A 14,608-nucleotide genomic window follows, 5' to 3' on the forward strand; every position below is an offset into this window, starting at 1 on the left:
TTTGGTTCTAGAAGAGCCTTGGAAGACATCTGGAATCGAGTAGTTCCACCTTCCAAGGTTTCATATCTGGAATGCCTTGAGTCCGTTATACATGTAGGAACCTATCTATTGATCCATGGATCTATGTAACATTTGAACATTTGAACACACATGCAGAAATTTCTTGTGAAAATTGAATGATTACCAAATTATTATAAAAGTGTATGTATCTTGTGCTATCTAGCTATCAAAACCAATAAATTTATCCAATGCGACATGTATACTATGCTTTTGTGGTATCTAACGCTATGCAATTTCAAACCAAGGTTGCCATTGCAATTTAAATCAAATGAAACCTTGGAATGAGGAAACAAGAAGAAATTTTTCCAAGAAGAATGAAAATCCATGGATGAAAAGGCTTTTTTTTTCTTTATTTTTGCTCGGCGCTTTGCTTCTCTTCCAAGTTGGAAAGTTCCGGCTCTGCACGAGATGGCGGCATAGATGAGTCCGCGAGCGTCGACGAAATGGAGTGTCGCTTTTCAACATTATCTTCGGCCTCGTGATTTTCAGACTCATCAACCTCATGAATAGCTGCCTCGGCGTCCCTAGAAGCCAGCTCTGCCTTCCGCTTCTCCTCCTCAATCTCCTCGGGGTCCTTGACTCGCTCAAGACCGCGATCACGGACGAAAGCGCATGCAAGGAAACAGACGCCGATCAAGGGAACCTGGAGAATGAAAACAGAGTGGGAAGCAGCTGAGTACGATGACAAAATTTGAGACCACTCCTCTGCGCTGACACTCGACTCAGAAGGAAGCGAGTAAGAAGATTCTGCAAGGTAGGAGAGCTGGCTAGGCAGATTCGAGCGGAGTGATGCCTGTAACAGAGCTGCCGAAACAGCAAGACCAACGGAACCACCCATACACCGGAAGAAATTGCGGTTGGAGATGGACACTGCGCGTTGGGATTTGGTGCAATGGGCTTGTAAGGCGACTAAAGTTGGTTGGAATGTGAAGCCAATTCCGATGCCCGTGATACCGACAATGACGGCGATGACAGCTGGGTGAGTGTCGCGACCAAAAAGTAGCATCAAACCAGCGCCCCTGATAACTCGGATGGTTAGAAAACTATATTGGACAGAGTGCGTTCACATTGGGATTTCCACTTACAAGGTCCAGGTTCCGAATCCGATCCAGATAATCTCGCCGTATCTCTTCAGTCGAGAGATATACTGTCCCGAGCAAACAGATGAAATGGACTGACAAGTAACCATTGGAGCTGTCAAGGCTGCGGAGACAATGGGATCCCAGCCACGTCCGTTTTGATAATAAAGAGGCAAGTAGTAGAGGTAGGCCTGGTAAACCGCTCCCAGCAAGAAGCTTTGCAGGAAGAGGGCACAGATAACCTTATTCTTGAAGAATACCACTAGAAGATAGTCAGTATAATCAGTTTCGCTGGCATGAGAGTAGTGTTGATCGAGCGAGACATACTTGGCAGCATAGGCAATGAAGCCACTTTCCACTCAATGAAGACGAAAGCAATCATAGATAGTGATCCAATAACGAGCATGCTGATGACCATTGCAGAGTCCCACTGGAAGTAAGAACCACCACCAGAGATAGGAATCAACAAGAAGATAATACCAACTGAAGAGGCGAGCACACCCCACCAATCGATACGCTTAATGTTTTCTCGGAATTTGACTTTCTTCGCATTATTCGGGATGAGAAAAAACCCAACCACAGCAGAACACGCAGCTAATGGAGAAATGAGCCAGAAAAAGCCACGCCACGTAGAATCCATAATGAATGCGGCGGCAATGAACGGTCCAATCACATTTCCAGTGCCAAGAGCAGCACCTAGAATGCCCTGATACTTTCCACGTTGTTCAAGAGTGACAATATCAGAAACGATAATCATAGTCAGAGATGTGACACCACCACCTGCAACACCTGCCACACCTCGGAAGATGTAGAACATGGCCGGGTTCACCGATAGACCGCAGCATAGATCTGCAAGGCAAAGTAGTATCAATGCACCGATATAGATAGACTTGCGGCCAAAGATATCGGATAGTCGGCCATATAATACTGTGAACATGGTATTGGCAATCAAAGAGGAAGTACCAGCCCAAGAAATAGTATCCTCGGCTCCTAGATCGCGTGCAATGGTGGGCAACGTCACACTAATACCATTCTGATCCGACATGGTAATTAGCAACGACGTCGCCAGTCCCGAAAACACAACCATAAGCTGAGCGAAAGGAAGGATGTTGGTCTGGTCGTGCAAAGCCTTCTCGGCTGCACGCTGTCGATTTGTTGACACCATACTTGTTGGTTTGGATACGATGATTCCAAGGTTGTATCCACTTAAATATCGTTAATTGTCGAATTTTTGACGGGATCCATTCGAGAACCCAAGTGGAGTTGCTCCGTTCAAATTGAGATATCAATGAGCTCAAGAATGCTTGGCAAGAAGTGTAGTGTATGGAAATTTTGTGTTCAATCTCAATAATTTCCGATTTGAATCATTCAAATGCCGATGAATGGGGGTGGATAGCGTCTATATAAAGGATGAAGGATTTTTCACCCCATGTTTTAGTGCTATCCATAAACCGGCTTATCGGAAAATGAATTAGCAATGATTGGAGACTTCCGCCGCCGAGCAGGATTGAACGTCGGAAAAATCTCCGACGACGGTTTCTGGTGCCGCATTTTGTCCTGATTTCTCTATCGGTGGACAATTGAAAGCCAGAAATATCGGCTCAGTTCCGCGTCATCTGCGATGTGGTTGGTGCAGATGTGAGTGGCTGTGGATCCGCCACTTCGGATGTCCGAAATCTCGAACCGCCGTCGAGGATTAGTCATCCCGGAGTAAATTTTTGGCGCGTTCAGAGTGAAGATTTGTCTCCTACCACACCGCCTTCCAGTACTACCACACCCATTGCCGGACAGTGTGTAAGGGTGCGCGCGGGGCGGTAGATGATCCAGCGATCCTATTGGCTGAACCAGAAGACTGCAGTGGCTATAAGCCGTTCACGCTGCGTGTCACTACAACCAACCCGACTTACTTCACATCAACACATTCTACATCTACAAGCACTTTCCTTGTTCTCAACAGTAATACCTACAGATACGATCTGCACCTCATTTCGAAAAGGGAAATTTAAATATCGGACCTTGATATGCTTGCATTGAGAAAGATACGACGATGCATCGGGTCTCCGACGATGCCCAATACTGCGTGATATCATAGGGGAAACTGCATCCCCACCAATTCTTCACTCAACCGGTGCAATTTTTCGGCGGCTTCCAAGCTGACAGCGTGAGGTACTGCGGTGGCAAACTGGCAATCGCTGAGATAAACGGCCGATGGATCAGATGCAACTATGACTAGTGAGTAAAATGGCCATGTGAGAATCTCTCGCATGAAACATACCGTTCAATCCCGGGTCCAAAGCAGCTACGAGCATGGTGGCTGCGCCTTGATCGGGCGTCTTCCAGAATTTACTGGTTTTTGACATGGTTTCAGTACCATTCTCATCAAGACTTCGACTCAGACCTGTCCAGATAGCTACAGAAATGTGTTAGTCTCGAGGCAAGAAATCTCTCCCCAATGCCACTTCAAACTTACAGCCAGGGTGGACACTGTATGATACAATGCCCGAAGATGCAAGATTCTGGGTGAGGTAAACTGTGAACAGAATGTTGGCCGCCTTGGACTGCCCATATGCTAACCATCCATTATACCCGGTTGCCGTGGGACTGAACATGGGTGGCAGTCCATCAGGAGGTCTCTCATCTATTGGAACTTCTTTGCCCTCCCAGTTATAGTCATGGAATCGGATGGGCGACAAGCGGTGACCAGCACTAGTGACATTAACCACTCGGGTCGACCCAGGCTCAGAGGCTTTAGCCGCATTCTTCAGTTGGGGCATGAGTAGGTTTGTGAACAGAAAGTGGCCAACATGGTTTGTTCCAAACTGAATCTCAATGCCTTCTTCTGTGGTCTCTCGATCTAGGACCATCATTCCAGCATTATTGATGAGGATGTCGATGTGGTCGAGTAGCCCCTGGATTATTGATGCTGCAGCTTGGATGGATTTTTGAGATGCAAGATTCAATACCACAGTTTTGACAGCTGTTCCTGGGGTCTGTGCCTGCACTTTGTCGGCAACTTCCTGGACTTTGTTCGCAGTACGAGAGGCCAGAATCAAGTTTTTGGGTTGCTGGCTAGCTATCGCCAGTGCAATGGCTTCGCCTAAGCTATTTGGTCCAACGCCAGTAATGACCACTTATCTGAATGTTAACCTTCCAGAACATACTTTCCCTGAAGACAGAACCATGACTTACCATTCTTGCCTTGAATCTGTCCTGCAAATGCACTAGCGACTTCCGTCGCCGTGGATTTCTCGTTAAACTCGGGGTGAGATACAGCCATTTCCCTATTATCTTCTAGTGTGGCTTTTTTTCCTTTTTCCTTTTTCCTGTTTCTGTTTTCTTTTTCATCCAACTGGCTCTTTCTATATCCTCCATTTACGTCTCCTCGCCGGCATATCTCTTAGCGGCAGCCCCGCAAATCCTCCTGGAGAACCCCCAGGCCCCACACGCAGGTTAACTCCTTTCAACATAGCAAGACGAACCGAAGAAATGGCGGACAATGACTCATGCTCGGCAAGAAGGCGAGGCCAATGCCCTGAGATGAAAGGCACTTGAAAATGCGGGGGATGTGGGATATCTCAGACTAGTTTCAGTCTACTCCAGCGATCCCGCGACCCCGCAAGAGTACTCTCCACATCCCGTGTGGATGATAGTTTCGATGCCACTCATTGGACTGCTAAACCGGAAAGATTGTACCGAGCCCTGAATTCCATAATTCTGCATTGAGACTATCGGCAGTTGGGGATTGTTGACGTAGCCGTTCGGTTTTGGGGTTATTCCAGAGGCGGGGATGAGCCCCAATGCTAGCAATAAATGAAAAAGTCCAGCACATGCACATGCATATGTTTTTTTTTTCTTTTTACCGATTTTTCTCTAGTGCGTATACATTTCTTGAAGCTTAGATATACTATCTTTCTGAGAAATCAAAGCGAGATATGTCTGTCTCCAACGGAGAAGCGGCCCAGTCGACGGGAATCAAAGTGGTGATCGTTGGCGCAGGTATGCATCACCACCAAACTTCCCCACGAATTTACAAATATTCCTAACATGATTAATCAGGCTTTGGTGGATTGACTGCTGCTATTGAATGTCATCGCCAAGGGCACAGCGTGGAGATCTACGAATCATTCCCAGGTGAGTCCATAAACAAAGCTAGCAGGAGATGGGAACAAGACTTCTAATTCGCATGCCACTTTTCTCTCTAGAGCTCAAGTCACTCGGCGATATTATTTCCTTCGGTCCAAATGCTGGTCGCATCTTCCGTCGTTGGTCCGACGGTGCTGTCGCAGATAAAATGAAGCCTCTCAGCATCAACCTAGAAAATCACGGCTTCAAGATTCACAAGTGGACGGGCGAGCTTATGCACACACAATTGGCTCATAACAATGACCCAGAGGCCCCAGTTTTTAATGGCCACCGAGGTGAACTGCATACTGTGATTTTTAAATATGCCAAGGATGATCTCGGAATTCCTATTCATCTAGGCCAGAGGGTGGTGGAGTATTTCGAGGATGAGAATCAAGCTGGAATCGTTCTTGAGAACGAGACTCGTGTAAGTGAACAAGCAATATTCTGGCAAATGAGTGCATGTGAACTAATTTTGTTTCAATCTAGGTCACCGCAGACCTCGTCATCGGTGCAGATGGTGTACGCTCGAAAGCACGAGAGCTGGTCCTGGGCTATGTTGACAAGCCCAAGTCTAGTGGTTATGCGATCTTCCGAGCTTGGTAAGTGGGAGAAACAGTGGAATGTTCGATTGGAAGACTTTTTGCTAATTTATACAGGTTCTCAAACGAGGACATGATGCGCGATCCACGGACCAGACACTTCTGCGAAAACGGCGATACCTTCAATGGATGGATTGGACCCGATGTTCACTTCCTCTTCTCCACAATCAAGAATGGACAAGACTGCTGCTGGGTTCTCACACACAAGGTAAGTAAACTACCATTCTTTAGTATACTGGGCAGCTCTAACGAACTTCTTCTTCAGGACGAAGCCGACATCGCCGAATCCTGGCAACTTCCTGGTAAACTCGAAGACGTGTACAAGGTGATTGACGGATGGGATCCCATCTGCAGGGCCATCGTTGAGAAAACACCCTCGCTCGTCGATTGGAAACTTGTGTATCGGGATCCACTTCCTCGCTGGGTGAGTGACCACGGACGTATAGCGTTGCTTGGAGACTCGGCACATCCTTTCCTCCCCACCTCCGCACAGGGAGCGACGCAAGCTATGGAAGACGGAGTTGTGCTTGCTGTTTGCTTGAAAGAAGGTGGAAAGAACAACGTGCCTGATGCTGTGCGAGCTTATCAAGATATTCGGTATGAATTCTTTCCAATTTTCTAATCTTCGTGGGATATGTTGCTTACTTATTTTTAGATATGAGCGTGTGAAGGCTGTGCAGAAGACTGGAGAGACCACTCGGGATATGTGGCATAAGGCAGACTGGGAGCAGGTTAAGAAAGATCCATCATCGATCCAACTTCCCCGTGAAGACTGGATTTTCCGATTTGATGCGGAAAACAATGCGAGGGAGTCATTTGAGTCGGCTCTGCGGAAGGTGCAGGTGGTGAACTAGTATTTAAAGAAACTTCGTTAATTTGACCTTACAAGCACTCGAGTATGTGACTGCCCCTCGATGACAAATGCCATAAGATGAATTTCAATTTTTGCAAGCTCAGCTCTCGATCCTACACATGTGCATACATACTATAGTAGTAGTTCACCTATCTTAAGCTTTGAATCAAAGAATATGGATCATTCAACCACCGATGGTAGATTAACTATGAAATCTTTCTCCGACAATTTAACAATCTCAACCCGACTGAGATTACCACAACATCCTCGAATAGTAACTACTATATTCATCCTCTCTGGTCACCTATATCAATCTTTGTTCTCAATAGTCTCCACAGCGGCCTTCTCTGAGTCACCAGAGTCCCTTGGCTTCTTCGTATCCTCAAGGGTGGTGGCCGAGTTCTTGCGTCTTGCTTCGAGGGCTGCTGAGCCGACACATTTGTAGGATGCAAACTTGCGAGCTGGAACTCGCTGCTCAAACTAAAAGGGAAAAGCCAGTCAGTACTTGTTGTCTTCTGAAATTATATGAAGCACTTACCATCTCATCAATTTCCTCCAAAGTGCGCCCCTTCACTTCAGGGAGATAGAGGTAAATGAAGGCGGCAGCGATCAGACAAGACGGAAACCAAATGTAACCGTATTTGGGACTGTATACCAGAAGTATTAGAAATTTGGCAGACTGACATGCGAAAGAAACTGATCATGAACTTACCCCCAGTTCAACGATGCGACGTTGATGAAATAAGGAGCAGTGAATGTGGTGAGCCACTGGTGAGCTGTTAGCTGAGTACTTCGATGTAGAAAGACAGAAAGGGAAAGGGAATAAACTGACAGCTCCCAAAAATCCAATAGCAGCCGCGAGACCAAATGTATAAGATCGAAGACGCTGGGATGGCAGCTCTCCGCCCGAAACCCAAGCATATGTCGATACCATTCCCTAAGATCTCGAATTAGTTCACACAGAGGTTGTTTGAGAGCCCAGATTGTGTACTTACATTATAAGCACAGATAAAGATAACAGACAATGCGACAATCGCTTTGCCTGAGCCCGACGTTCCTGGTTTGACTGTGTATACGATAGCAACTACCAGCTGACTGAATCCGCATAGTATAAGACCCGTTACCAGGAACAGTCGTCGACGACCAATATGGGTGATGACAGCAATATTGAGAAGAATGGCCACAACTCCAACTGCAGTTAGAATGCAACTGTTCTCAAAGGCATCTCCAACGCCGGCCATCTCGAAGAAATAGGTTCCATAAGCTGCATTGTGACATGATAGTCAGCACACATGAACGCATGCAGTGAAGTGAGAATAAAGGGCGTGTGTTCGGTTTTATAAATTGACTTACCGATCATGAACATCGCACCAGAAGCAGCCTGGGTGGTGACAGCACCGACAGCTAGAATCGTTCGGCGACGATCAATGGGATTGGTGAACATGTCCCAGACCGAGGTTCCACTCGCCAAACCACGCTCCAACTCAATAGCATGTTGGATTTCTCCCATCTCCTGCTCGACAGTCTCCTGGTCGGGTCTCAGCCAAACCAATGCTTTTCGAGCCTTTTCAACCTCGTCACGTTGGAGCAGCCATCTGGGCGATTCTGGAATGAAAAACATGCCAATGACCAAGATTGCCGGGATGATAAATATGAGGCCAAGGGGTATGATATAGCTATCCTTTCCTGTTGACTTCTCCGTGAAATTATCAACGATGGTGCCAACGAGAGAGCCAAACGATGTCCAGAATTGGAACCAGCCTAGCATAAGACCTCTGTAACGTGCCGGTGAGCATTCCTAATGGGAAGATAACGGTGAGTATGGAGAATTGGGTACGTGACTCTCTGAACCGTGGCGGTGTGGTTACCTGGATGTATAGCTGGGAAAAGGTCATGAGAAACCCATTTCCGACTCCAATGATCAAACGGCCAGCGTAAAGGCCTCCAATGGTGTCTGTGGTCATCATCACGACATTGGAAACGTAGATTAAGATCACGGCAATCTGAAGAGTGGTCTTGCGTCCGAGCAAGGTTGCCAGAGGTCCTTTTCTTCTAGTTAGTCATCTCCATTCCAACTTTGGCATATTTTGATAACTGGCGACCGATTCTTACCTGCAGAGCATGATCCAATGAAAGCACCCAGCACCATCAGAGAAGAAATGAGCTGCTGGCGCTCGGAGGAAATGTTCCATCCTGTAGAGCTGCCGGAGTCTTTGTATCCGAAAACCTGATGTTGTAGACAACGGAACGATCAATTTCCATATCTAATTGTGGATACGGGGTTGATAGTGGGCCCTATTCTTACCTTTAAGAACCCAACCATAGCCTGGAAGCCTCCGATGAGAGTGTAATCGACTCCATATTGGAATGGCGACATGGAGATCAACGAGCAAGCCGCCAGCGACTTCCAATGAAGCCGAAGACCACTCTTGTTCTGATCACTCATGGTGGCCGTGTTTTCGCCCAGATATCTGATATTGAAAGAAAGAAAAAAAGAAGCCAAAGTTTGAAAATAGAGAATTGACGCTCAAGTGTGAGCACAGTATTCTATTTGACGTGCACAAATACCTGTTGATGCAGGCAGAGCAGGGGTTATAGCATACATAACCCGAACTCCAGCTACGACCATTCCCAATCTAACATTGTACATTTACGACCTCCCCAGATTCTCTGTGGGGCCATTGTGGAGTCGTTCCTAGTGTCTACAAAGTTGGATCAGTCTGGCTCTGAGAGCGGCATAATTGACTTCTCGTCCACGGCGAGGGGAAGAGCCATGTATCAGCCCAGAGACCAGCTCATTGGTTGCCAAGAAAAGGGTGTGGGGACAACCATATCGGCGATTTACTCCCACGCGCTGTTCAAAGGCAGAAAAGTATGCTTAGTCGGTAATGAAATGGCCTTGACCACTGCCGGGGTCCCTCACTCCATGCGAGCTGGGTCTGGTAATACGGGGAGGCTTTCGTCACCTTGCCGCTTGGTCCCATGCCACGGCTGATGTATTGCCTTGCTATCCGGGGTGACTGGGATCCTTGATCGTCGTGCGCCACTGGTTTGAAAAGGGACAGCTGACCCTCTATGACAATCCCTAGCCAAGGAATTTGGCAGTCTTGCTAGTTGCGGGGAAGATCAACAGTAGCTGCGTAACGGAATGTGGGGAAGCGGGCCCCTTAACGCTTTGTCTTTTTTTTGGGTTGTTTTCCCGAGGGGTGGAAGCCAATTGTGATCTGAGCATAACAATTCGGATTAGTAAATAGGCTTGCAAATGTGGGTTGGGCTTCTTTAGTTGAATGATGTGTGAGTTGTATGTATAATAGCGGCTTTTATATGAATGTAAAGAAAGGTTCAGAAGTCGGGCTCGTATCAAATTTATCTCTCAGATCGAGGCCGCAGCCAATGAAATACTGCCCCAGCATAGCATTGGAAAAGGGAAATCAGTCCCATTGATTGGTGAGCGAGAGTCTTGGTACCAATGCTATGGAAGAGTTGACATGGTATCAGGCAAAAAGGAAAGAAGCATTCATAGCATCCGTTATATCATTATCTTCGTAGCAGTTTCAACCTTGGCTTGCCCCAACTTTTCCATCTGTTATTGCGATACACAATCGTGTACATGTGTGCATATAGAAACTGCAGAGGCCAATCGGGGACTTTGACTGTCAACAATCAAGAACCACCAGGTTAAATTCAAAATACCTAAACGAACCTCCACGGAAGCAGAATCCAACTCCAAAACAAGGCATGATCATTGTATAGGTTGTGTGCTTGCCGCAGCATTCACGGTCATGGGATATCAGCAGCTTCTAGAGGCCAGAGACAGAAAGAGGGAGGGGGAATATTGATCTGGGGTTTAGGACTTGTGGTGAAGTGCTATGTATTCGTTGAACCAATCGGGACCCCTAAATCACCTGTTGCCCACGGGTTCTGCATGACGCGGGCGTTGAGCGCGTTGACGTTGTAGCCATCATCCTCAGCAACAGCGCCGGGATTGCCATCTGGGCCATGCTGAGAAGGGTCGCCATGTCGAGTAACGGCGCCCGGGTTTGTAACACCATGATGGGTCATATAGGAGCCACCGGAAACGTTGCCCTGGTTTGGAAAAAAGCTTTGATTCAGAGCTCCACAAGTTGTGCAGGTGAACTCTATCTTGAAGTCCGAAATGACCATCTGAGGCATCCCAGAGTGTTCATTGCGTGGCTGATAGTCTTGAGGTTTGAAGTGCGAAGGGCCTGCTATTGGCAGAGCAGCAGCAGTCGTATATCCGATTCCAGGTTGTGATACGGTCATAGGAGTTGGGCCATTGCCGATAGCAGACTGACCTGGGTTTCCAATGGGCGGTGGCATCTGAGGTGCTCGTATAGATTGAGGTGACACTGGTGCTGCAAGGTTATCTGAGGGCTCGCTAGCATTTACCGTATCATCCTCCATTAGAGTGGGCTGAAGAGGGTCCGATATCCAGGGAGTTTCCGACATATCCCGGAACGCAGGCCCTGTATCACCTTGTGACTCGGACTGGGACTGCGTAGGCGAGTGCAATTCACCCGCACTCATATCAAGACTCATAGATGTGTCGTTCTGATTGGTACCATCGTGTGATTGTAGTCTGATCAATGCACGCTGTGCCTGTCTCGCGGAGATGTCATATCCATGATAGCGCTTCACAGCATCCACGACATCCTGACTCTTGATCCTGGCCTTCATATCAAAAAGCTTAGGGATCTCACTGAGCAAAAACCGTACATGTGAGGCTTCGGAGCGTACTGGTGTCCGTGTCGTGGAGCTTCCACTCGTTCGGCAGCTATGACTGTCCTGCAGACTAGTGATGTAGGTCGCGTTCTTGTTTGAGCGGCACACCACCCGAAAGGAACAATTGGCCCCTGATCGACAGCCAATGACTACACTCTTCTTATTGCTTCGTATCACGCGGAGCTCCCAATGCTGCCGAACAGAGATGCTCCGGATCACCGATTTGAATTCCTCCAGGGAAGAGAACCGTTGATCCACATGTAACCCCGAGTACATTTCCGTCATATTGGTCAAGATAAGGAGTTCAGCGAGGGAGAAACGACCGAACAGATAGGGCGTTGGTCGCGAATGATTTGGTGACAGCTTCCATCGGGGGGTGTGCGTTGTCCGTAGCCCTGAAGAGCACTTCGTAATAAAGATGACTTGCGCGTAATGGTTAACGAAGCGCACCTTGAGAGGTTATTCCTCAGCCTGGCATCATCTAGGAATGTTTGTATCGACTTGCGTCGAGTAAGTAATCCCCTGGAGCCAGCTTTGAAGAGTTTCGAGGAGTTAGCGGGACCGCGGTGGAGAGTTGATTTCTCTGGGGAAAGCAGCCGCATGGAACCTTGGGACTGCCAGACCGCTCGCTCTCTTCAATTCTTTCTTATTCAACGCTCCACTTTCCTTAACTCTTCGGTTTTCTCCCCGTCGATCTTTCCTCTTCGTTCCCTTTTGAAGCATTGGTGATTTTCAGAACTTGGAATCTTCCTCGTTCTAATTGTCTTTGTCAGACTTTTGCAAAATGGCTTCATACGGGTTGCTGGGTCAGCCAGAAGAAGGTTGGAGTCCTCGTCACTTGTAAATCATTTTGTACCTGTCAAAACTAACATCACCCCATTTTGCAGATGCGCTTCATAAGTCGCGACTTCTGAACGTCGAAGAGAAACCATTCAAGCGTATTTCAAAGCGCCTTCTCAACCCCGAGTCTCTTATCGTTGCTCACTCCTGCCTCCCTCCCACCCCTCCTCCCGAGGATTCCGACGCCGATGCGACCGTAGCTGCCGAATCCGAGAAGCAAAAACGTTTGGAAGAATGGCGCCACTTCCGCGAGGATGTCACACTCGATTTCGCTGCCTTCGAAGGTAGCATTGCTCGCATTCAGTTTCTCTTGACCAGTAACGAAGAGGAGCGCCAACGGTACGCGACAGAGAAACTTCGCATTCAGTCAACGATGCATGCTGTCCGTGAAAACACAACCGATTTGCGCGCCCAACTTGAGGAGGCACAACGACTACTTTCTTTGCGAAAGACCTACGATGACCTAGCGGACAAAATTACTAGCAACCGGCTGTTGAAGCCGCGAGAGGATCAGCAGGCAAATTTACAAAAGCTGCAACTGGAAATTACGGAATTGGATAAGGAAAGCAAGGATTATGCGAAGACATGGGCGGAGCGACGCGAACAGTTTGGTCGCATTGTGGAAGAAGGCATGCAATTGCGCCGCTTGATTCGTGACGAGAAGGAAGAAGTCGAGCGGAGAGAGGGTATGCAAGAGGGTGAGGATGGGGATGAAGGTGACGCTTCTTCCAAGGGCAAGCTGAGCGCTGCTACGAGCCCTCGTCCGGATAATGAAGGCATGACTCCGTCTCAAACTCAGGATGAAAACCGATTGCGGGTTGAGAATGGAACTGGTTCCACCAGACCTGCGTCACCTTTACGGCAGGTGATAAGTGCAGACGGTACTGTGGATCAGGATGATACCAATATGGTGGATGAAGGCGAAATCACAGCCGATGATGCTGGAGAACAGTCGGATGAGCTTGAGGAAGGTGAAGAACTTCCGGATGAGAAGATGGATACCACTTGAGGTCTTTCGATAATGTATATTATGAGCATGGAGTTATGGTTCTTAGGGCGTTCTTTTTGTTCAAAGGTTTAGATTAAATGCATTTTGTGGATATTATGAGTCCAGTGCTTGGACGTCGCATGAGTTCCTCCTTTTTTTCTCTTTTCCTTTTCCTTCTGATACTTTAAATGAGATATAACCATGGCTGCTTTCAATGTTTACGAGATCTCGCGCTCGGCCGTCTTGGCCTTAGCAATGGCGTCCTTAGCATTAGTGATGTGCGCAACGTTACTCTCGGCACCCTTGTGGCCCTCCTCGATCTGTTGTATTGTTAGCAAGATGCCGACATTGCAAGGACCAAGATGAATGCTTACGATCAGAGCCTCCAACTCCTTCACGGCCTGCACAATCTTTTGCTTCAAGGTGGGCAGAACATTTCTTGTCTCCTCCAGAGCCGACTTCTGCTAGAAGTTACTATCTAGACCAAGAAAGCCAAGATTGAATGCAGTCCAGGAAAGACTTACCTCCTGCCTGACAAGGAACTCTTTGTTCTCATCGCCGTCATCTGGGCTGGACTCGAGCTTCTTGATCCGCTCAATCTGCTGCTCCAGTTCACGATGGTAGGAAGCCTCCTCCTTCACCAAGCGGGTGACCGAAGAGGTAACAATCTCAAGTTGGGAGCGGGGAGCCATTGTGATTGAATCTGCTGAGCGGTCAGATGCAAGATTCGAGTTCCAGGGTTGTTGCAGCTTCTAGTTCATGGGAATATCAGGGAGAAGCAAGGGACCAAGTTGCAGTGTTTGATGTCAAATCCCCAGCAATGGGGATCATCTGCACCGTGACTGCACGAACCCACTGCAGGACTTGCGGTGGGCTGTTTTGTAAACAGGACTTATGTATGGAGATGCGATCTCACTACAAGACCCAAAACAGGATAGAAGATCAAAAGGGTTGAATTTCAAATTAGAACATACCTTTCTGATACTTTTAATTGTGTGAAAGCAATGAGATTCAATATAGCCACCAAGTATTCGTGATGAGCCCCTCATGATGCTATCGAGAATGACATGTTTGCAATGTTTGCATGAGGGGCTCACGTGCGATGGTTTGGTCATCAAATTCATAAAATCCGTGAAATTCAATTGATAATGATTTTGAAAAAGAAAAAATTAGAGGAAAATTTGAAGTGAATTTTTGGCATAGTTACTACGAGTACTACTAGGTATTTCGCCTTGTCTTCTGGGCATTGAAGCAACCGAATCATCTGCTTCGAACATCGCGAATTTCCACTTCGGGGAGCTGTCTCCTATTATCCAAAGGC

General features: G+C 47.5%; 7 protein-coding genes across 7 annotated transcripts; 2 read left to right on the forward strand and 5 right to left on the reverse strand.

The window, feature by feature from the left end:
* Window positions 1-409: 409 nt before the first annotated feature.
* N7466_009288 (putative MFS transporter) lies at window positions 410-2,304 on the reverse strand (the record flags this gene model as incomplete). The annotated part of the gene is made up of 3 exons (XM_057168677.1): window positions 410-1,079; window positions 1,146-1,401; window positions 1,467-2,304. The coding sequence occupies 3 exons, from the start codon at window positions 2,302-2,304 to the stop codon at window positions 410-412; spliced, it is 1,764 nt and encodes a 587-aa protein (XP_057017383.1).
* A 921-nt stretch (window positions 2,305-3,225) lies between these two features.
* On the reverse strand, window positions 3,226-4,416 carry N7466_009289 (short-chain dehydrogenase; the record flags this gene model as incomplete). The annotated part of the gene is made up of 4 exons (XM_057168678.1): window positions 3,226-3,362; window positions 3,415-3,549; window positions 3,610-4,269; window positions 4,329-4,416. 4 exons carry the CDS (start codon window positions 4,414-4,416, stop codon window positions 3,226-3,228), a joined length of 1,020 nt encoding a protein of 339 aa, XP_057017384.1.
* A 655-nt stretch (window positions 4,417-5,071) lies between these two features.
* On the forward strand, window positions 5,072-6,717 carry N7466_009290 (uncharacterized protein; the record flags this gene model as incomplete). The annotated part of the gene is made up of 7 exons (XM_057168679.1): window positions 5,072-5,135; window positions 5,196-5,270; window positions 5,342-5,688; window positions 5,751-5,863; window positions 5,921-6,071; window positions 6,129-6,460; window positions 6,519-6,717. 7 exons carry the CDS (start codon window positions 5,072-5,074, stop codon window positions 6,715-6,717), a joined length of 1,281 nt encoding a protein of 426 aa, XP_057017385.1.
* A 308-nt stretch (window positions 6,718-7,025) lies between these two features.
* N7466_009291 (Maltose permease) lies at window positions 7,026-9,162 on the reverse strand (the record flags this gene model as incomplete). The annotated part of the gene is made up of 9 exons (XM_057168680.1): window positions 7,026-7,196; window positions 7,255-7,363; window positions 7,429-7,492; window positions 7,545-7,653; window positions 7,712-7,980; window positions 8,070-8,514; window positions 8,585-8,760; window positions 8,829-8,943; window positions 9,022-9,162. The coding sequence occupies 9 exons, from the start codon at window positions 9,160-9,162 to the stop codon at window positions 7,026-7,028; spliced, it is 1,599 nt and encodes a 532-aa protein (XP_057017386.1).
* A 1,421-nt stretch (window positions 9,163-10,583) lies between these two features.
* N7466_009292 (uncharacterized protein) lies at window positions 10,584-11,744 on the reverse strand (the record flags this gene model as incomplete). Its single annotated transcript, XM_057168681.1, has 1 exon — window positions 10,584-11,744. One exon carries the CDS (start codon window positions 11,742-11,744, stop codon window positions 10,584-10,586), a length of 1,161 nt encoding a protein of 386 aa, XP_057017387.1.
* A 499-nt stretch (window positions 11,745-12,243) lies between these two features.
* N7466_009293 (uncharacterized protein) lies at window positions 12,244-13,308 on the forward strand (the record flags this gene model as incomplete). Its single annotated transcript, XM_057168682.1, has 2 exons — window positions 12,244-12,280; window positions 12,347-13,308. 2 exons carry the CDS (start codon window positions 12,244-12,246, stop codon window positions 13,306-13,308), a joined length of 999 nt encoding a protein of 332 aa, XP_057017388.1.
* Window positions 13,309-13,505: 197 nt separating this feature from the next.
* Window positions 13,506-13,979, reverse strand: N7466_009294 (putative tubulin-specific chaperone Rbl2; the record flags this gene model as incomplete). Its single annotated transcript, XM_057168683.1, has 3 exons — window positions 13,506-13,607; window positions 13,662-13,748; window positions 13,812-13,979. The coding sequence occupies 3 exons, from the start codon at window positions 13,977-13,979 to the stop codon at window positions 13,506-13,508; spliced, it is 357 nt and encodes a 118-aa protein (XP_057017389.1).
* Window positions 13,980-14,608: the final 629 nt, after the last annotated feature.

This window comes from Penicillium verhagenii (genome assembly GCF_028828195.1).
Source record: "Penicillium verhagenii strain IBT 33310 chromosome Unknown utg000009l_segment0_segment0, whole genome shotgun sequence".
NCBI classification, from domain to species: Eukaryota; Fungi; Ascomycota; class Eurotiomycetes; order Eurotiales; family Aspergillaceae; genus Penicillium; species Penicillium verhagenii.